Source organism: Pogona vitticeps, chromosome 6, assembly GCF_051106095.1.
Source record: "Pogona vitticeps strain Pit_001003342236 chromosome 6, PviZW2.1, whole genome shotgun sequence".
Classification (NCBI taxonomy): domain Eukaryota; kingdom Metazoa; phylum Chordata; class Lepidosauria; order Squamata; family Agamidae; genus Pogona; species Pogona vitticeps.
Genome location: NC_135788.1, coordinates 121,424,593 through 121,446,994, shown reverse-complemented (window position 1 = coordinate 121,446,994; position 22,402 = coordinate 121,424,593). Strand labels below are relative to the sequence as shown.

The following is a 22,402-nucleotide window of genomic DNA, read 5'->3' as shown; positions in this document are numbered from 1 at the left end:
AAGTCCTTCCCGGGACTTCCGGTCCCGACTGAAAATTATTTCCGCCCTCGCTTTTCCTGCAGAAGAGGGAACGCCTCGGCCATAGAGGTGTCCAGTGCTAGAGTATTCTGGGGAGCCGCATTACGAATCCAAGATGGCGGCCAAGTTGAGAACGCTCTATACAGCAAATGAAACCTCGGCGGGAAAAGAGGTCCCCTTTTCGGACAAACATGGCAGCGCCTTCGCCCCTTTCGGGAAGGGGGGGCAAAATGGCGCCGCAAAGGGTCAGAGTTCGCGAGTTCGAAACTACATCTTGACATTTTTTTTAAGAATTTTAATATCTGCAGGTCTTTTATTACTAGTACTTCTTAGTGCGCCCATTCATTTTTTTTAGTGTTGTAACAGGCCACAAAGTGTCTTCCAACTTGCAACTTACAGACAGCCTCGTCCTGGGTATTTGCCATGCATTTTTGGGGGGACCCTGACATACAATATTGACCATTTTTTTCTGCACTGTTGTGCACAGCCTAACGAAGTGAGAGACTGACCCATAAAAGCTTGCAAATTGTGTGGATTTGTAGTGGCTCGATCAAAGTACCCCCCCCACACACACACACACACTCTTGCAAGTGTGTCGTTCTGAACCAGAGGGCCTTTCTCTTAACTCTTCCAACCTGCAGCAAACCCAGGCCTGAGTGGCCTCCACAAGGTGGGCAACCTTTAAACGGCCTGGGCGGCCCAAAGCTGTGGCTTCCTTTTCTGAGTCCATCCGTCTATTCTCCAGTCTTCCTCTGCCTTCGGATTCTTGCAGGCAGGAACCACCCCCTTTGCCAGACAACCTGCGGGAAAGCCGTTTGGCAAAGCCACCTGCCAAAAGGAGTGAAACTGTTTGAAACACACAACCGGTCTTGGTGGAGCCAAATTCTCCCTTTCCCATGCAAGGGGGAGCAGGGCCAGGACTCGGCTGCCCTTCCGCCTTTCCCCCAGGGGTCACTTGTTTGCAGAGGGCGATGACCATGGTGGTAAAGGGTGCTAGGGGTGCTTGGCCAGCTGCTAAAGGCAGTACCGCACACCACCAAAGTGCTGTTTCCGATTTTTAAAGCCCTCAATGCCTTGGGTCCAAGTTATCTCAAAGACCCCATCTCCTTCTATGAGCTTGCCCCATGTTCAAATAATCAGGAGAGGCCCTTCTCTCAATTCCACCACCCTCCCAGTTGCCTTTGGTGGGAAAACACGGGAGAGGGCCGCCTTCTTTGTGGCTGCTCCTTTCAACTCTGGAACTCCCTCCCACTGGAAATCTGCCTGGCCCCGTCTTGGTTTTCCTTCTGCAAACAGGCAAAGACCTTTCTCTTCAGGCAGGCTTCTCCTGAGTGTCTATAAGAGATTTTAAAATTGCATTTTGTTGCTTCCAGATCTTTGATGCTTTTGCCTAACGTTTTTAACCTAACGTTAAAAATTCTTTTTAAATGTTTTAATCATGAACTGTTTTAGCTTTAATATTTAGTTTTAAGGATGCAAGCTGCTTTGGGTTTTTTTTTTCCTTAGGAGAAAGGGCTAAGAAAATATTTCAAACCCATGGAACAAATAATACATAAATTGGCCAAGCTGTCAGCTCAGCCAGCCTACCAAGTTGGTGGCTTTCCAATGGGTCCCACTGCAGCGCCCAGATTCCCCAGACGACTCTATTATCCCCCTTTTTCTGGAGGGTGGAGGAGTCCTGTCTCTAAACCTCAATAGGTACAGGAGCACATGTGTCATTCCCCCCCCACACACACTCCATTTGCTGTTTCAGCTGCAGCCCAAAAGAGGAGGAGAAGCAGGCCAGCATGATTGGGGGGGGGGGCTCTGCACATGGCTATCATTTCTGACTGTCAGCAAAATCTATTATTCTGGGTTGTTTTATTATATCTCTTTCCTTTTCTTGCCCCCCCCCCCCCCAAATCACCGGAAATTCCTCCAGGCGCTGCCAGGCATTCATCCGCAGTGGGTTGTATTGTTTTGTCACCCACTGCACCGGAAAGCATCATCTGAGGGGGATAGAGGGCAGATCTGTTTGTGCAGAGGGTTTGGGGGGGGGTGCGAGTCCGTGCGTGCGTGCGTGCGTGCGTGCGTGTGCATGCATTGACAAGCCAAGGGAGCCTAGGTGGCCCTGGGAAACTCCAAAATCCCACTGAGTCAGAACATGCATTTGTTTTGAAATACTGTAATTCATTCTCACTAGTCTTTACCGTCATTAGGAGGTGTTATCCGTTGTTAGGGGCAAGGTGCAATGTTTAAAAGATAGCTCGCCCAGTTGTGTTACTGAATTTCTAGGCACTAGGATGGGTGGGATAGAAATGTAAATAAATTACATAAATGGGCTCACTACATTGGTTTTTGTGACTTTCCATTCGGTTCCATTTTTTTATTTAATGAATTAAAAAAAAAAACACTTTCTGGGCCAGAAAGATTGGTATAAAGTGGGCTGGGGCTGGGGGAGGAGATCCGGACAACATGTCAGTAAAGTCATAGGGATACATTTTACCTATTTTTTGTCTAATATATTTTATTTCATTCATGAATTTTCCCTTGTCTGTGCAAAACGGCCACAAAATGTCTGTTGTGCATTTTCTAGGTTGCCCCTTAGAGCTTGTTCTTGGGCAAATTCTCAAGGTGTAGTGCATTCCTTGGTAAGTCTGAAAATGTTGCCTCTGTTAAAACTTTTTCTAACATGGAATTAATTATTTTCCTTTTCTCACTCAACGGCCATGTGTGTTTCTGTGTTGGTTTGCCTCCGGATTAAGTTCATAGCACTTAATTTGCACTGGGGTTTAATTTAAATCTGAATAAATATTCATAGCATCCTTTTCTGTAAAAACAACCAAAGTGGATGACAATAAAAATTAGAAAATACTACAACTTTCGATTGACGTAAAGCAAGGGCTCCGTTTAGAATTGTAACTCTAGAGCAGCAAAGAATCTAGTAGCAAACAGGGCCCAACTCAACACTGCATCGTAGAAGGTGGGAAAAATTTAATTTAGCAGCTCTTGCATCTAGAATTTGACTAGAGGGAAAAACATATCAAACAAGCAGAGGGGGGGGGAAGGGGGAGGAAATGCCGAGATGGCCCAGGGATGTATGAAGCTATCAGAAAGAAGAAAATGCTTTTGGCCATGTGCAGAATTCACATGTTCTCTAGGCCTTAGAAGCAATTATTATTATTTTTTCCTGGTGATGAAGCATGACTTCCCTTCAGAGACGGAGGAAACAGACTAGCTGCCTGAGTGTGTGGATCGTTTTGTCCCTTACTGCTTTGAATGTCTTTTTTTTTAAGTGCCGTTACTCCTGAAGCTCAATATCTCGGCTAATTTTATTAAGCCAAGTCTGAAGCAAGGGCTATAATTCAGATAAAACAAGTGCACGCTTGGGTGCCCAGCAGGGTGGGAGACCCAAAGATTAAAGCTTTTATACAGTTCTAAAAAAAGGAAACAAAAGTATGCAGCAATCCATTGGTCCTTGAGGACTAGATGCATGGGTTACGATTTCTTGCATCTCAGCAAAGCCGTTAGTTTCTCAAGCACAGAGCAGCTGATCTCTAAGGAATGTTGAATCTTCCTTACAAAGCGCTTTTTCTTCTTCATCGGCATTTGCTCCCTTCTTACAGTGCAGTATTTACTTGATCTTTTTAATATGCATATCCTTACTTTTTTTTTTTTTGCTTTAAATACGGTCTTTTAATGATGTGAGCCGCCTTGGGTCCCTTTTAAGAAAAAAGGCGGGTTGGAAAAAATATTTTAAATAAAAATAGATAACTAAATGTTGTAAATAAATTCGCTGGCCGAAGGGGGGATCTAGGAGCTGCTGTCTGGAAAAATTAAAAAGGGGGACTATTTTATAGGGATCCGAAACTAAGTCAGTTTGTGAGCCCGGCCTTTTTCTGCTTTAGCAACTCCCGGGGGGGGGGGGGCTGTCAGGAGCTCCAGAAGGAAACACAAAGGAAAAGGGGGGGGGGGGATGGCACTGGCTTTTGAGGAATGAAGTTCAGGGAAGAAAGTCTTGGGTTCACCCTAAGCAAGGGAGTCCGGAGTTTGCCGAGGGAGGGGGCCAGACCTGGGAAGATGGCAGGGGAAGGAAAGCCGGTGTCATTTCCTGAACTCCAGCCACCTCCCTTTCTGCATTTCCCTGATAGAAAAGGGAGAACAAAAGAATTTTTTTTCCAGTTTGGGGAGAGGGAAAAGGGGGGGGGGAGAGAAGCAGCAGCCGCCGTGTAGGAACAGAGAGAGAGGGTTAAAGCGGGTGGGTGGGTGGCCGCAACTGTGGGTCCCCGGGAGGGGCAGCTGAAAAGACCAAGGGGGTCAAGGAAAACCCCAAAGGCAGTTCCAAGGGTGGGGTGGGAAAGGGAACGCCCCCCCCCGGGTGTTGAAGGACCCAGAATGGCTGGCTGGCCTTTGCAGAGATCCTTTGGCTGGGCAGAAAGGTGCCTTGGGGGGGGGAGCAGGAGGAAGATGGGGCCTGGGAGAGAGTTGGGTCAATTATACAATAATAAAAATAATAATATATAAAAAACAATAACAATAATGTGCCGGGAAGTCCATTCAGACTTGCAGTGATCATTTGCAGGGCTTTCCCAGGTACACTCAGGAGGGGTTTCCCTTCTATCCCTCCCTCCCTATTTCCTAAGATCTCGGGGGGGGGGGAATACAACAATAAAAACAGCTCTACAGTTTAAAACAATGTTAAAACATTCAAAAGCACCAGAGGCATTCGTTCCTGCTGTGGACTACAAATCCCAGCATCCCCCTAAGCAGTGCCAGCGTGTGCCTTCTCAGCCCAAAGCTTGACTAGTTTCTTTGAACAGCTATGCTGGGAGGGTCGGGGGGGGGCAGGAAAGCAGGGCGGGGGGTCCCGTCCCCAAGAGGATGGGGCAGGAGCCAGGACGCCTGGGTCCCGTGCCGCGGTGGGGGGAGGGTCCTCCCAGTTACAAGAGGTTGGGGAGTAGCCGCTTAGCGGTGGCAGAGACGTGGGACCCCAGGGCCTTCACGGTGGGGTGCAAGTTTGAGGAAGATGCACAGAGGAGAGGCGGTGGGTGGGGTGGACAGTGGGATAGGGTGTCTGTGTGTGTGTGTGTATGTGTGTGTCTGGTTTTAATCGCATTGTCTAGGGACCCCTCCTCCCAAGGAGCAGGGGCTGGAGGGGGAGGCCTGCGTTCTGGCTGACTTGACTTTAACCGCTCAGCAACGAGCACCCCTTCTCTTCCACCCCCCCCCACCGGCCCCAAAATCTATTTGCCAATCCCGGAGCTGTTTCCAATATCGGTGCAAAAGGAAGATAAATGGAGATATTCAAAACACGCCGGGCAGGCTGACAGATGAGGAACATCTGGGAGGAGACGCTGGGGGCATCTCCCACCCTGCTAGCGGGGGGGGGGGGTTTGTGTCTGATTCGGTGCTCGCCCGTCTTCTTGCCCTCCTGCGCCTCCTTCTTTTTGGGCCACCGCCTCTTCCCCACCACCAAACCACCCCCCTCCCGCCGTGAAAGCCATGGGGGGGGGGTTCAGCCACTGTACGCTTTCCACCCCCATTTTTACAATGGCGAGCTTCCTTGTCTCTTGTATCTCAGCCCCCCCACCCGTCCGGATGCAGACTAGAAATTTATCGGGGTGTTTTGGGGGGGGGAAGAGAGGAGTCGGGCCAGCCTAATTCAAAACAGGTTGTTGTTTTTTTAAAAATATATAGAGCAATTGAGCTAGCCATCCCACCAGCCAGCCAGCCCGCCAGCCGGAGACCACCGTCCCCACCCCACCCCTTTCTCTCTCTCTCTCTCTCTCTCCCCCCCCCACCCCACCCACCCTGCATGCTTCCACAACCACTCCAAAAATACCCTCCCACTTCTCCCCGGCCATCTCAGTCTGGAATCAATTTGTACCGGGAGCTGCACAGATGAGTTTAATTCCTCCAGCCAAAGAGGCCTAGAGCAAGAAAATGGGGGCCCAGAGCAAAAACACACCCTGGTGAAAGCAGAATGCGGCCCGTATGGCTGCGATGGAGCAACCGCAAGGCCCTAGGTGCTGCGTGTGTGTTTGCAGGATCCTCCCGGAAACCTGCAGTCCGCACAGGACAGGGCCAGCACAAGGGAGAAGTGGTGGGGATTCCGGAAAGGGGCTTGAGGCTTGCGAAAAACGTTGCTCTTGCTGGTTATAGTTCTTACCCTGCGCCTGCAGGCATTCACATCCACACCTTTCAGAAGGCACATCTTCCAAAATCACTCGGTTTGTGGAAGAAACCTTTCGAAATCACGTTCTCCCGGGTGTAGCCATGCCTCCGGAACTTTTAAAGTCAAAACAAAGCACAATTTCGTGAAGACGTCGTGAAAGGCTTGTGAACATCACCCCCCCTGGTAGTGCCCTAGTGCTCCTAGTGCCCTGGGAACAAAATAAACCAGCCTTTCGGCTGGAAACAAAAAAAAGCGAGTGAAAGGCAGGGCAAAAGGCACGGATCGTATCCGACGAGGGCCTGGCGTCGTGCAGATGGCAAGCTGAACCCAACAGGGCAGGAGCACATCCATTCGGTGTAATGTTGTCCCAAAATTGATACCCAGACATGGAAGGTGCTTGGAAGCGCTGCATTTTGGGGAGGTGACCCCCAGCACCTCCCAGAACTTGGAATTGCCTCTAAAAAAGAGCGGGTGTTGTTGTTGTTTTTAAACCTCTGGCAGTGTGTGTGTGTGTGTTGCAGAAAGTTTGTAGAAGCAAGCTTCACCACCGTGACTTCTGTGATATGCACAGCACCTCGCCCCCTCTGGCGTGAAAGCGTGCTCGTGGGAGCGTGAGGCTTTTCCAGAGATGGAAAGATGGGTGTCAAGATGGGTGAGGGCGACCCAGACAAGGCGGGCCGCCCCCGGGGGCTTCTTTGGTGGCTACAGAGTGGCCCCTTCAGCCAGGAAGATGCCCCTCCACCAGCAAACAGAGGAGGAGGAGGAGGAGGAGGCCGAAGAAGAGGCTGGGAGTAAGTTTGAGTTCATGGGGTGGTCAGGATGCAGAAGAGCCGGGAACTCTGAGCATGCTCAGAGGTGTCCCCTTTCTTTCCCCACAACGACACAGATAGGTTTGAGGGGAAACCTGGCTTTGAAAAGACCGGTTCTGCAGCCTGGCTTCTGATCCATGCTTGGAAAAAGTTACTTTCTGTGGAGGGCCACTCTTTAAAAAAATAATAAATTAGCTGGCACAGCCGTTGTTGCATCCACGTCACTTTTCCTAGCTCAACAGCTAATTGCCCCGAGTCAAGTCCTTTAAAAATGGGGGGGGGGGTTAGATCCTTTGCACAATCAGGGTCCCCTGTCCGTCCGTCCCCCCCCCTCCCAGATTTCAGGAAGCAGCTACTGGCAGTTGTTTTAAATCAGTAACCAAACGTTTTGGAACAACTCCAGCTGCAGAAATCAGGACGGAGAGGCGGATGGCCCGACGGTGCTTCCATATTCTTTTAATTTCTTTTGCAGTTTTCTGTACTTTCTGTACTTTTGAGGCTGCATCATTGATGGAACGCCAACTCCTGCAAGGTACGTTTTCTTTTGTTGCTCCTCCAGAAGCACAACGTCTTGACTTATTAAAATCAACGGTTTAGTCCATGATCTGCGCCATCCTAATTAACAACGTGGTTGCGGTTACTGAAGTTCTAATGATTTATTATATTTATGCCCTGCCTCTCCACCAGTAAGCAGCTACTGCACCTCCCTTCTTGATCCTCACAACTATCTGGTGAGGTAGAAAAGGCTCAGAGCAACTGGCTCATGGGCGCTCGGAGAATCTCCTAGCTGAGTGGGGATTTGAACCCAGGTTCTCTGAGCCTCGGTCCAACACTCTAACCACTACTCCACGCTGCCTCTGAGATCATGAGTCGATACCCAATAAAGAGGTTTGCAACTGCCGCAGATGGGATGATGAGCTTCTTCGGCCAGTTTGGAAGTAAATAAAGCTGCCTTCGGTCTTGTCTGTCTCTCCCCCCCCCCCCCCCCGGTTGCGACTGGCGCACTTACTCCGTCTGTTTCCTGCCCCGTGCCTGCCCTGCATGGTGGAGAGGGATGGCGTGTGTGTGTGTGTGTGTGGGATGATGATGTGTGATTCTAGCTGCCGAAGGAAGATAAGGGGTTGGGCTTTTTGGGAGAATGGAGGTCACCCTCGGGTTTTCTGGCCGATGACCTTATGCCTGGGCTGGAATGTTGTTCCACTGGGAGTTGGGGGTGGGAATGAGAGAGTGAACAGGGGTCTGGAAGAATGTGGCTCAAAGCTTGGGGATTCTGGGAGATGTAGTCCAAGGGAGCAAGTTTTGCTCAAAAGCCAAACCAGCTTCCTGCCACCCCCCACGGTCTTTCCACGACACACACACACACTTTAAAAGACGGCAAGGGTGTAGCCCTGCAGGCCGCCAGCCCCAGCAGGCCTCACCTTTACCTGCGCCCCCTTTTCCACCTCCCTGAGAGGTTTTGGGGCTGAACAGATTGGGGCTTTCGATCCTGGGTTCAAGTCCTGTCTCCGCCCTAGCCGTTTGGGCACAGCCTCTTGGGGGGGGCGCCCCTGTCCTTTCCTCTCCTTTGGCTCCATTTCCTCCGGCTGCTCTCGGCTTCTGTCAGGAGAGGAGCCGCAGCCTGACCCAGCGATTACCTCCCTCCGTGGCTGCTGGGGAGGAACAGGAGCCACGGATCTGGGCCGCCCCGTCTTGCCTCTGCAGGTGGCGGGACGTGGGCCAGTCAGTCCGTGGCCTGGTGCCCTCTTCCAGGCCCCGCTCCTGCTGTTGCCCTGCAAATGGGGGCCAGGACGAGCAAAACCCGCCTTGCCAGGCCCCTACGACAGAGCGCGGGAGATGATCCGTGCCATAAAATACTGTTTTTTCCTCCTCGTGTGGCTCAGGACAGCACACCGTCTCCTTTCTGGTTCCTTCGCATCAAAGGGTGTGTGTGCGTGCGGCCCTTGCCAGTTTTATGTTCACCTTCCCCAAATATTGCCCCGGGTCCCTTCCCACTGGGCAGTTTCTCTTGGTCTTGCCTTAGCACCACCCTTGGTGGCGAGTGCGAAACATACCCGGTGCCACTTTCCCACTCCCTGTCCATGTCCCCCCCCCGGAGGTGATCTGTAGGCCTAACGGCCAGCCCCTCCCCCCCGGCCGATAATCAGATCCTGCACAAATTTGGTTTGTTTATAAACCTGCCAAAAGGGTCGTGGTCACGTATACATGCACCTTGAATCTCGACTCCTGAGCTGGAGGGGCAGGGCTGGTGATAGAGGAGCCCCCCCTCTTGACTCCGGGCAGGGGGACGATAGGATCCCGGACTCCTGGGTTCCCGACTGGAGGAGGGGTCAAGGGCGAGGAGAAGAACAAGCCGGGGTGCCAGGGCGTCTGGGCTTCGCTCTCTTCCTCTCCAGGCCAGGGCCCCAAACTGGCCGGCCCTCCCACCGCCCCCCCCACCAGCCTGGCCTTTGCCAGGGCAGACACAACTTTATCTCCGTGCGCACCCCATGTGTGCGTGGCTTTTCCGGCATCATCATCATCATCCCCTGCAGGATTGAAGTGACTCCGGCCGGCCAGCCGGAGAGGAAAGGGCCGGGCTTCATTCAGGACGGCTGGAGCCGGGCAGGAAATGGCCGGAAACTCAAAGCCTCTCCGGGGTCAGAAGCTGGGATTCTGCTGGTGCCCCCCCAGCTCTGACCCACACATCCACCCCCCACCCCCACCCCACCCCACCCACGCCAGTATCCTGGCCCTAGAACCATTCACACAATCCTGTCCCGGTTTGCAAGCTCAGAAAGTCTCTCTCTCTCTCTCTCTCTCTCTCTCTCTGTGTGTATGTCTGTGTGTCTGTGTGTGTGAGAGAGAGAGAGAGAGAAAGAAGGCCTGAGTTCCAGTCAGACCTCTGCCACTGAATTTCTCCGTGGCCTTGGGCCAGTCACTCTCTTCCAGTCTCACAATTTCCCTAGCTGCAAAGAAAAAAAAAGGACAATGAGTCTTCTTACCTCTGAGAGAGGGGTGTGTGTGTGTGTGTGTGTGTGCGTGTGCGCGTGCATGCGAGTGTGTGTCAGAGAGAGAGAGAGATCTCCTTTCTCTCTCTCTCTCTCTCTCTCTCTCTGTGCGTAATAAAACATCAGGATTTCCTGCCATAAAATCAGAGGCTGCTGTATTCTGGGTATTCTGGTTGGGGGGGGGGGACGAGTTCCAGTCACACCTTTTGGGTTGCGATCTCCCCCCTCCCGCCCTGCCGCTCCAGATGAAATGCTCCAGCACTGAAAAGCTGTGTTTTTAATTCCCATGCTTTTTGTTTTAAAAATAACACGTTTTATCTCTGTTGGGGATGCTTTGCTCCTCCTTATAACTTGGCCCGTTGGAGATTTTACTTTTTTTTTTTAACTGCTCTTGTGGCCTTTAATTAATACATCCATGTTAGGATAAACTTTGTTTCTGATTTCTGACTTCTCGTAGGTAGATCAGAAATCTCCCCAACAGGGGGAAAAAAAAGGAGAGGGGGGAAATGGTGTAGGGCTGCGAAAAGACCCCCCCCCCAGGGAGGTTTGAGCTTCTGCTGGGTGAGAGGGAGGGAGGGGGGGGAGTCATCACAGGTAGGTGCAAAATTGGTAAGCAGATCCTCTTTTTTTCTTTTTAATTGATTAAGGGATTTGGGGAATGGTAGTCTAGGAAAAGAACTGGACCCTGGTTGGATGGGAATAAACTTTATGGAGTTTCCCTGGAGAGGGGCCGAAAGGAGATGGGAAACCCCACCTTAATTCCCTTTCCCGTGGAAAAATGACATGGGGTGTGTGTGTGGGGGGGGGGTTAGTGGTGAGTACACAGCATTTGAAAGAGGAGCACGGCAACTCTCAGATCCCTGCAGCTGGCAGGAGCAGGCATTGGCATGTGGGTGGCAGGGGAGTCTGATAGAGCCCCCCCCAAAAAAATAAACAAGGGCCCCCTTTTGCCCACTCCAGCTCAGAAGAAAGGGGAATAATGAGTGACCCGGTGGAAGACAAGAGTGAAAATACCGCCTGGCGTGGGGAAAAGGGAAAGAAAGCCACCGTTCCTGCTCGTTCTTCGCAGGAGAATTCACTCCGGTCATCCTATGAACAGAAGGGGGGGGGGAGCCAAGGAAGGGGTTCTTCGACTCAGCTAGACTGTGGAACTCCCTGCCTCAAGGTGGCAGGAGAGCTGCCCATCCAGAGGGCTGGAAAAGAAGCAGAGGGGATGGGGAAAGGCTCTTGGAGCCATTGGCCTGGGCCAGAGACTCCGGCCTCTTCCCTCCTGCTTATGGGGGGGCGGCGGGGGGGGCGCAGCCTGCTTGCTTAGCAATTGCTTTAATATCTGGGTTCCAAAACAGCCTATAAACAAATCAATAAAGTTTCCAAGAAACGGGGAGGCAGGTCTTCTGGTGGGATCATCCCGCCCGCCTTTCCTGTAACTTTTTTAAAATGACTTTCCGTAACTCCATCGAAGCCGGGGAGGCGTTCCCACATTCTCCGCGACGCGTGTCCCGCCCGGTCCCGCCCCGAGTTTCTCGCCCGCAACCAGGGCGGGGGAGGCCGAGAGGCGTTAGGGAAACTGGAGGGGAGGAGGGAAAGGACGGAGGAAAGAAGGGGACCCCCCCGGTTTCAGGGAAGACGTGGAAGGGGGGGCCGCTTCCTAGACACGCATTTGTTCGCTCCATCCCACCCAGTGCTTGCCTTGCGCTTTCCACTCTTCCCTTGGGCAGCGCTCTTGGCATGCTCAGAGGGCGGTTTCTCCCCCTGGAAACTCTTTATTTTCCGTGCAAACACGGGCGGGGGCGTCCCTTTCGCTCGCCACCGCTGGACTGCCCCGGGCGGGGGGGGGAGGCGTCCCGCCGTGCAACCTCTGCCTTGCCCACCCTGGCTGCTCGGAGTGCTGGAGGGGGGGCAAGTGGGGGAGACGGAAGACACCCCCCCACCTTGGCCGGCCTGTCTCCCACTTCAAAGCCTTCACACATCCTCTCTCTCCCCCCCCCCCCGTTTGCAACCGAGAAGCGACGTGGCCCGGCTTGGCTTCCCTTTTTCCCTCTGCCTGGATTTGGGGCTGCGAGAGGGGTGTGGGTGTGCGTGTGTTTTTTTTGGGGGGGGAATAAGAGGGGACTTTTGGGGGGGTCGGGTGGGGAGGAAAGAGCCCCGCGAAGCCAAAGAGCGGCGCCGCTCCGAAGTCCCGAACACGCCTCCCCCGGATCCACTTGCGTCCCTCCCCCCCTTCCCTTCCCCTCCCCTCCCGGGTCCCCTCCCCCTCCCCGCCCTCCCTCCCTCCCTCCCCTCCTCCCCCTCCCAGCCCGGCCGAGACTTGGCTGCTCGCTCGCTCGCTCGCTCGGCGGGGCGGGGAGGGACCGGGGGCTCCTTTGTCCGACGGCGGCGGCGGCCACTCCGGCTCCGGCTCCCCTTCGGCTCTCCTGCTTCTTCTGCCCGTCCGGACTTTCGGGTTTGGGAGCGAACCAAAAGCAGCCGGACTTGCTGGATTCTTTTTCTTTTCTTTCTTTTTTGGAAGGGGGGGGGAGAATCCCCGCCTCGGCCGGCGCCTTTGTCCGCCCCGGGAGAGGATCGCCAAGCGCCGCGCGCGGGGGGGGGGGGGGCGGCTGGTCCTCCTCCCGAAAAGCGCCCCCCTTCTCTCTCCCTAAGAAAAGTTCGCGCCCCCCCCCGATACGTGGAGGAGGGCTCCGCTCGGCCCCCTAAACAGCTGGGAGACTTGCGGGGAGGGGGGCCCCCCCGGCGCCGATCCGGAGCGGAGGCCCGAAAGAGGAGAGAGAGCTCCGGGAGGAGGGGGCGCGCCTGCCTGCCCCCGGCGGGGGGGGCGCGCGCGGGGGGGGCTTTTGGATGCGCGCCGGGGGCGCTGGGGGGCCGGGCGTCGGAGCCTCTCCGCGGAGCCCCTCGGCCGAAGAGCCCTCCGGACGGGCCGCTCGGCGCCCTCCTTTCATGCCCCCCGAGGGGCTCCGGGGTGCAAGGCGTGCCCGGGCCGGCCTTCCTCCGGATCGCGGCAGCCTGGAGCGCCCGGCATCGGCGGCGGCGGCGGCGGCGGCGGGGGGATGGCGGCGCGGCGCCCGGGCGGCTGGCGGTGGTGGCTGCGGAGCCTCTGGATCCCGCTGGCCTTGGCCCTGGAAGGTGAGTGAGTGAGTGCCGCCCCCCCCCACCCCCTTGACGGCCGGGAGGGGAGGGGAGGGGGGATAGGGGCCGCTTGGAGGGAATGCCCCCCCCTTCGGGGCTCGTGGGAACGCGCGCACACGCGGCAGACCCCCTCCCAAGGGGGGCTCTGGATCGCTTTGGGCAGCAGGACGCCTGGGTTCCAGTTGGGGCTGGCAGCTAGAAACACGGGGGGGGGGGTCGCGCGTGTTAGGAGTGTGTTGGGACCCCCCCTCCGTCCCTCCCTCGGGGGTCTTCTTTTTCTCTCTTTCCTGCGGGATCGAACCCGGGAACGCGGGGACCACCGGGCCGGCCCCGCCGTTTGCTCCCCTCCCCAAGTCCTGCACGACCCGCGCGCCCGTGTGTGTGTCCCCCCCCCGGTCTCTCCTCCCCGCCCGGTCTATTTTTATCGGACCCCTGCCAAGTGCTCAGAAGCGCTCCGAGGGGATCGATCTGCGCCCCCCCCCAACCGCGACCGCCTTCCGACGTGCCCGGGCTGCGCCCCCTCCTTCGCCCGCAGGGCAACGATCGGCCGTGGGCTTTAATCTCCCTTCGCCTCTCTTTCATCTCTCCCCCCCCCCACCCATACGCCAATCTTTGCTTTTCGCTTCCCGGTCCCCCTTCTTCATTTCTCTTCTCTCTCCCCCCCCCCGCAGCCCCAAAAGAAGTCCTGGAGGGGGGAGGGGGAGGGGGAGGGCCCGGCCCGGCCCCCCCTTAGCCTGGCTGCCTTTTGCTTTGCAATCCAACCTAAAAGTTTTCTTCGGGAGCAGGCGCCTTGGGGACGGGGGGGGGGGCGCCCCTAGTGGGGCCTCCTGGGGCTTGGGGAAGATCTGTGTTTCTGGGGAGGGGTCTCCATGCTAATACAGGGGGGTGGGTGGGCGCCAGGACTCCTGGGTTCCCAGACAGGGTCCTGGTGGTGGTGATGGTGGTGGTTCCAGGCTGGGACGGAGAGTCCAGATTTTCTGGAAACGTTGTTGGGCAACTCTGGAAGGAAGGGGACCCTATCCGGAAAAGGGCTTCTGGTCTGGTCCGGTGGTAGAAACAAGCGCGCATGGCAAGAACAGGTGATTCGACCATTAAGCATATATATAAAATGAGCAACGGGGGGGGGGGGAGCTTTCCAAGATCCATCGTCTTCTTCACCTTCTGTGCCATCAAGTTCTTGTGCTCCCATCCCAATCTGATATAGGCTGTTCTCGAGGTTCCAGATCCACATGTGGCCGCGAGCGAGCGAGCGAGCGAGCGAGCGGAGGCCCGGTTGGCTTCACAGCTGCCAGTGGGTTCCGAGCTTCTCCTCGCCTCCCTCCCCCTCCCCGGACACCTGGGTTCCCTTGGGAAGAGGAGGCAGTAAAAGTGGGGGGGAGGGGGGGGAGAGAGCAGTGTCCATGCCCCCCAAAACCCTGCCCCACGTGGTAACTGAGAGGCTGCCAAGACTGGACTGAGCTGTGGAGCGGGAGAGTAGCCTGGTGGGGAGGGGAAGTTGTGCGCACATGTCCATGCAGCGTCCCCTCCCTTCTCTTTGCCAGTTCTGGAATAAAAATTGGGAGGGGGGTGCCACTGATTGTTCCCCACCAGCACAGCACTTTTGAGTCTGCAGAAGACAGGTGTGTCTCTCTCTCTCTCTCTCTCTCTCTCTCTCTCTCTCTCTCTCTCTCTCTCTCTCTCTTAAGGTGGAGGACAAGTTGGTTGGTTTCCGTCCTTGGTGCGATCCTCAACAACCCCACCCCCTCCTCCCAGTTGTCCACTCCTTTCAGCAGGGGACCCAGGAGTCCTGGCCATCCCTACCAAGAAGATAGGCATCCCATGTGTGTCTCTGTTCTCCCCCCCCCCCCCGACACACACACAAAAAACCTTCCAGAGCAGCAACCTCCTGTCCTAGATGGTTTTCTCCTTACTCTCTCATTCATTCATTCATTCATCCTCCTACCCACCCACCCCCTTCTTTTCCCGGGAGCAGAAATCTCATTGAAAAGGGATTAAGGGAGGACCAGAGAAGCAGCCTTTTTTCCCTCTCCAGCTAGGGTTGCTCTCAGCCCCTACTGCAACCCCAGACATGTGATGGGGGGGGGCAAAAGAAATTTAGGGAGCAACTGACACTCTGGCCCCCTTTTGCACCTGAGAATGAGGGGCCTCCTTAAAGTCTGCACATGTGCACACACAGACATTAAACCAGTGATAACCCCCCCCCCCTTGACCCTCCCACCCCCTCCTAAGCAAGACTCAAAATCTCCCTTCTCTGTCTCTTCTCTCTTTCTCCCCCCCCCCCCCCCCCGCAATTTCTCCAGAAACCCGGCTGTGGTCTCTCCTCTCCTCCTCGGAGGTCAGGTCTCTCCCAAGGCTGTGAAGGAGCGCTGGAGCATATAACACATTAATTGAATTCCTCCATTGTGGCTTTGTAGGCCCAGCCCCACACGGAACATTCATGGCCCTTCTTCCTCCTCCCCCCCCCTCTGTCCCCCTCCCGCCCCATCATCACTACCGCAAGCTGCTGCAACTGTATCCAGAATGGGATCTGGAGAGTGGGGCTCCTTTTCTCCCCCAAGAGGGAAGGGCTGCTGGTGGTGGTGGTCCTTGCCGCTGCTCGGAAGAGGAACTTGGGTGTCCCGGCTCCCCCTTTCCGCCACAGGCCAGTCCCGAAGAATGCCCCGCACCGCTTGCTCCCGAGCCCTGAGCCCTCTTGCCCAGGAGCTGCGCCGAGGCTTTGCTCAAGCCCAGCAGGCTGAGGTATCCGTGTACCCACATCCCGAACACCTGTGAGGGCAAAATGCCGTGCTCTCCCCCCCCCCCGGCCTCCCCTGCTCTGTCTACCCATTACATTGATATCTCCTCTTCCCCCCCCCCCCAAAAATGGAGCTGCTCCTGTCCCAAAATTCGCTTTCCGCCCATGGGCAGATCTTGCCCTCTGGGCTGCCTAGTTGCTGACATCCAGCACCATCTTTGGTCCAGTGGCTCCTGGCCGTCCTAGTGTCCTTATTGATTCCTTCATCATTCAGTCATCAATGGGATAGATCCTGTTCTTGTGCAAGGAGACACCCCCCCCCCCGAGTCCAGACCACTGCGGCTGGCCCAGCTATAGGGACTCCCAGGGAGACCGTTGAAAAGTTCCTTTGTGGGGGATCCATTTCAGGCGAGCGGCTCTTCCAAGCTCTGGGTCTCCAGTGACTTGATCTGATCCCTTTAAGAGGAGAGGCGTTTGCCGGCCCTCGGCCTGGTTTTCAAGCCACTTCTGCCAGGCCCTGGGGTTTTTTTTTTCTTGGATTGTTAGCAAGGCAGCAGGAGGTGAGGTTTGAACCCAAGGCTTAGGGCAGTGATGGCAAATCTTTTTGAGCCCGAGTGCCCAAATTGCAACGCAAAACCAACTTATGTTCAGTATTTCAGAGTGCCAACACTGCCGTTAAACTTGAATACAGAGGTTTTAGTTTAGAAAACAAAAAAACTGCCCCTACACTGCAAGGTTTAAATGCTTCCCCTCCCCAGGCAGTATTAACAGATAAATACTTACCGGTCCTCCAATCCCCCCCTTCGGGCCGAATTCCCCCCCCCCACCATTGCACCCCTCCGCTGGACTACTGCGTCAGCAGAGGGGAGTGCCGAGATCCGGGACTGGAGGACGGGCAAGTATTTCTCGATGGCGACTTATGGTTTGCATGCCCACAGAGAGGGACTCTGCGTGCCAGTGGTGGCACGCGTGCCATAGGTTTGCCATCGCTGGCCTAGGGGCACAAGGTGAGGGTGTCCCGGCCAAGCTTGAGCCCTGACCTCTGGCGTGCCTTCCTCAGCCCACGCAGGCTTTTCCTCCCTCACCCCAAGAACTGTCGGCTTTCTGGTGGGAACACTGATGGCCAGAAGGAGGGAAGGGGGGCCAGCTTGGCAGGTGAGGGTGCCGTCTGTGGCGGACGGCGGTTCAAAGGGTGCCCCGGCCGGATGCCCAGGAGGGATCCGTGTGGATCCACGTCCTTGCGTGCCAAACCAGTGTTTCCCATCTTCCGGGAACGGGCAGATGGGACAGCAGGAACCGCCAAGAGAGTCTCGTGGCCCCTTAAAAGAAGACCCGCAACTTTTGTGTAGCATAAGTGTTTGTGACTGGTGGGGCCACTTCTTCAGGTGCCTAGGCAAGGTTGGGCCCGATGCACCAGCGTGGCCGCCTTGGTGCAGGGAGACCGGGCGGGTGGGTGAGGACCACTTTTCCTGGCATGACGACGGAGGAGGTTCTAGAAATCCTGAGAGCGGCGGGGAAAGGCTGCAGCAGGGATGGGCCGCAGGCACGCCTCTCTCTCTCTCTCTCTCTCTCCCCCACACACACAAAGCAGGGCCGAGGAGGCGCCTTTTTATCTCCGCGGCGGCTGGCTCGTCCATCAAAGGAGAGGCTCTCCCACTTCCCTTCCGTTCCCATCTGCCAAAGCCTTGTACAATCCTTTGGCTCCTCGGGGAGGTGACTGCGCTGCTATCAAAGGCAGAATCAGGCCCTCCTACCTACCTGCCTTCCCACCCGCACCCCACCCCACCCCACCCCCTGACCGTTGCAAACATGCCTGTAGGGAGTTCCTCTCCTTCCCGCTCTCTCACGGGCTGGTTCGTTTCTCCTGCATTTGGTCAGGATGGCCTGGCCAGCCATGGGACAGGTGTCTGGTGCAGACCTCCTTTCAGGACCGAAATATTTATTTATCACTCCTTAACCCACAAGGGCCTTCCCCCCCAATCTCCCCCCCACCCCCCTAGTGATGGGCATTAAGGAGATTTAAATCATTCTCCCAAGCGGGTAGAGAAGACGGTTCTTAAAAGCCTCTGTGCTTTGAAATACATCAAAAACAGCTCCGGCTGCTTGCTTAGAAACCGGTTTCCGACCCCAAGGTGCCACGTGAAAGTTTGTCCGGGGTGGTGCCGGGCTGACCTCCCTTCGGGAAGGGGTCCCGCCATCATCAAGGGACGGCTGCAGGGAAGGACCCCGTTTCACCCCAGAGGAGGTGGGCTTCCCGACCTCCTGGTCCCCCCAGCCTGTTCAGTCCAAACCAGTGGCTTAAGGTGAGCTTAGATCCTGGCCAGATTCGGGACTGGAGGAGTGTTCGCAACATGGACACAGAGGGGGAGAAGATCCTTTCTGGGTTTGCCTCCTCACCATTGTTAGCTTTCAGATATTGCCTGGCGCAAGCCGCCTTGGGCCCTTTTCAAGGAGAAAGGGGGAGTAGAACACATTTTAAATCCAAGTCAGCCATCCAAGTGTTTCCCTTCGAACCTCTCCCGCTCTCTGTCGTTACCTGGGTCCAGCCAATGTGCCGCTACCCCACAGGGGGTTACCTCTACACAAAGACTTCTGCTTTGTTGCTTTCCCCTCGGTTCCAGGTAGACTGCACCTGGACCTGGAGGCTCTCTGGCCCCTAACCTTCATGGGACGGGCCTCTCCTCGGCGCCTGGGTGCTGATGAAGCTGCTGGGCCCGGTTCCAGCCGGTGGCGCTGAGTCCAGGAGTGGGGAAAAAAATCCCTTTGTTTGGGAGAAGCGCGGGGACGCGGTTGGGCCTGGCCTCCTTCCAGCTGCCTTCAGTGGACGGCCCTGAACTGAAGCCGGTTGCAAAAGAGAGAGGAAATAATTTACGATCCTTTGTGCAGTAGTTTATAACTTCATAAACCCCTGTCATGTCCCGTCTGCCCCCCCCCCACCGCCCCGCCCTCTCTGCTCTTCGGTTTCTCGTTCATAATCGGAGAAAAATCCCAGCCAGGCTTTGTAGGGGAAAACTCGTGACTGGGGCCGGTCGCATCTCTGGCTCCCGAATGATGGCACGGAGAGTCCGTGTTGGGGAGGAGGCCGTGCTCTCTTGCATTCGCGTGGAATTGCTACGACGCCCCTCTGAAGCAGGCCGGCGTTTGCAGATTAAGATCCTCGAAAGGCCCAGGTTCAAGAGAGGCACTTTTCCTGGTGCATTGATTGCCCATTTCTGGGCTCCCTGGTTGGTGGCGTTCCTGTCGCTTGACGAAGCCCTAAAAGCCTTGGCTCCTTGATATCGGAAGACCCCCCCCACCCCACCCACACCTCTTCCCACCAGAGCCTGTCCAGATTTCAAAATCCGCCGTGGAGGACCTTAAGGGTTCTCCCATGACCCTGAAAGGCTTGGCTGGCGGAAACACGAGGCAGACAAGACGTTTCCGGCGGCAGCTTCCCTCCCAACTCATCGAAGGGAGATTGGGCTGGCTCCGCGGGGCTTTCCCCCCCCCCAAGCTTCAGACACGGGTGGTTGTGCAAAACCACAATATTCCACCTAGCCAGTTTGGGGTTTTTAAATTAATATTTTCTATACATTTCGTCGTACATTGATTAGCGGCCCTCGTCAAGTTGAAAAGCACGAAACAAGTAAATGTGGACTCACAAACTGACCCGGGTCGTTACCGGAGGGAAGCCTCTGGGTCCTCGGCTCCAGCCCCTCTCCAAGGAGGCCCAGTGGAGGGAATCGGTTCCTTCCCCTTAGAATCGATTGGGTGGCCCTTTGCTCTGATCCTGGACCCGATGGTCTCAATGCCAGTGCTGGGAAGGGGCTTAACTCTGGCGTCTCACCCCTTTGTGACTGGCATTGGTGGGGGTCTTGCTTGAGAGGGGCACCCCGTATTCCAAACCCAAGATTTCGTTTAAGGGGGGGAAGCGCTGGCCAGAGTTTCTGTAGGAGTGTGGGTGTGGGCAGGTGGAGGGCTCACTGCCCCCACCCCCTGCACCAGTGCCTGAGGAGTGCAGTTTGGGGGACAGTCGTCCGAGGACCCCACAGATGGTTCCGGGATTCCGGGAATCCTCATTCACCCCCCCCAATCAACTTTTCCAAACTCTGCCCAAGGCAGAGTTTATCTTCTAGCCAGGAAAGCAAATCATCCTGCAGGTTTTCAAGAGCCAGCAGAGGAAAAAAAGGGGGAAGGCAGGCACATCTCCCACCCAAGCCTGGAGAAGGCAGGGAGAAAGCGGTTATCCGGTACACTTCCCAGAGGCAGGTTGGCAAGGGCAGAAAAAGAGAGAGAGAGAGCGCATCGATTCAGGGGCAATTGACGGCCTGCCTCACGTTTATGTCTGTTGCATCCCAAAGATCTCACTTGGAATAAACTGCCTCTCCGTAGATGCTGTGGTGACTTTTGGGGTGTTGGTGCTTTTTGTTTGTTTGTTTTGGGACATTGGCTGCTCTTGTTTTTAAAGATCCGGCCTCCGCAAATTAAGCCACTCGTCTGCCGGCTGGCCTGCCTGTTCTTTTCTTTTCCAAGTTGGAGGAGGGGACCCTCCACGGCACGGATCCTTGTGAAATGTGGGCGGTCTCGGTTGGCGTGACTGTCGGGTGCCCGCGCACAACACCTCCTGAAAGAGGGCACTGATTTGGGTAAAGTGGCGCGGGCCACTTTATAGGTTGTTGTTGTTGTTGTTTAGTCATTAAGTTGTGTCCTCCTCTTTGTGACCCCATGGACCAGAGCACTCCAGGCCCTCCTGCCTCCCGGAGTTGGGTCATATTCATGTTGGTTGCTTCAGTGACCCTGTCCAGCCACCTCGTCCTCTGTCGTCCCCTTCTCCTCTTGCCTTCACACTTTCCTAACATCAGGGTCTTTTCCAGGCAACTTTATAGGTACAGATGCCAATGAGAAGAGGGTTTTTTTGAATTTAAACCAAATCGCAGTGCGTCTGACTCCAGGGAAGAAGACGGGAGCCGGGGACTCTCTGGGCTTGCAGATGAATCTGGTGCCCGCAGAGGCCGTTTGTGATGGACGGTGGGTTGGCTCCTTCCCTCCTGCTAGTCCTTGATCCGTAAATCAGACCATGGACATTTGGACAGGACAGTCCTTCAGTGGGAGTTGGGGTGGTGGGTGGGGCACCAGGGGGAGGGGACCTCTCTGTGTGCAGTGTTGTGTTTTATTGTGTTGTGTTGTTGGAGGGCACTCGATCTTTTCCTCTTTTCTCATGTTCCTGCCCAAGCCTGGGGCCAGACTTTTACGAGCGGTTTCTTTTCCGAGGGGCGCTATTAAGAGTGCGTTTATGAGCCCCACAGACACCTGGTCCTCCCTCTCTCTCTGCCCACGAGGGCAGGGCGCAAGCTGCCTGTAATTAAGCCGTCAGCGTGGGTTAACAACTGCACTGGGAACCGTGTCCTGGATTTAATTAATAAACTCTCCATGTAATGCGGGGGGGGTGTGGTCCTGTCCTCCCTCCCGACTCTTGCCATGGGTTGAGGTGGGGATGGGGGGGGCTGGCCTCCTGGGGCTCACGACTCCTCTGGAAGACATTGGGGGGGGTCGGAGGGGAAAAGGACCCAGGCGTCCGGGCTGGTCACACCATGAATTGAACCTGTTCCATCAGATCTCTCTCCCCTGCAGGTCCAGAGTTTGGAAAAGTTCATTTTGGGGCAGCCATTTGGAGAGTTCACCTGGGGGGGGCCTTCCGTGTCCCCCCCCACCTTTTCTAAACCTCACTCGCTTTGACTCTCATGGGGCCAAACCCTCCCCCCACACATCTGGGATGGATTTAGACAGGAATGAGTGGGAGATGAAGTTGCAGTTGTGGGGGGGGGGGACGCTACGAGGGGACGCTGGTGTGTCTGACGGAAAATATGACTGGGTGGGGAGGAAGTCAAGTGGATGCCAGCAGGTGAGGAGGGGAGAATAGATGCGGGACAGGTCCTCTCTCGCCTAAGTGTCATGTGGGGGCGGCAGTCCCCCCCCCCAAACCCCGAGCCTTGTGGGTACCATGAAAAAAACAGGGAACTTTAGGGACCTCCAAGGGTTTTGCAAAGTCTCCTTAATATTCCTCATCAGGATTGGTGTCTTGCGTGGCTTCCCCCCCCCCCACTCGCCACCCTCCAGACTGAATGGGTGGATTGCAGACCCCATCACTCCAGACAGGGCTGGTGGCTGGGGCGATGGGCTTTGTAGTCTGAATGCATGCCAGGCTCAGGACGGCTCTTGCAGCTGCCGTGCTTCTTCATGTTCTTTGTCGGCCCTAAACATGAAACGTTTGCCCCCCCCTCGAACCTCTCCTTTGCCAGCGAGCACCCCACCCCCACCCCCCCTCCAGCCCAGGTCCCGATTTTAATGATTTTCCTCCCTTTGGTTCTCTTCCCCCCTTCCTCCTCCTCCTCCTCCTCCTCCTCCGTCGCCCCTCGGGCATCGCAACCAGCTTGGCGGCAGCACCCTGTAATTACCATGCGGTTCCTACTTGCCCCGGCTGGGGCACCCATCCCTTCCCCACCCCTTAAGCGCCACATCCCAGCACCCTCCGAGTCCCGATTGGGGGTGAGGGTGTCGGGGGGGGGCAGAAAAGGAAGACGTCCCTTTTGCCTCTTTC

General features: G+C 55.7%; 1 protein-coding gene across 1 annotated transcript in view; it reads left to right on the top strand.

Moving 5' to 3' along the window:
- The first annotated feature begins 12,835 nt into the window (after positions 1–12,835).
- The window catches only part of EPHB4 (EPH receptor B4), a 32,289-nt gene continuing 22,722 nt past the window's right edge, over positions 12,836–22,402 (top strand). Inside the window, exon 1 of the mRNA XM_072977244.2 lies at positions 12,836–13,088. Within this exon, the coding sequence (XP_072833345.1) occupies positions 13,013–13,088 (76 nt within the window). The 5' untranslated portion in view covers positions 12,836–13,012. The remainder of the gene's footprint in view (positions 13,089–22,402) is intronic.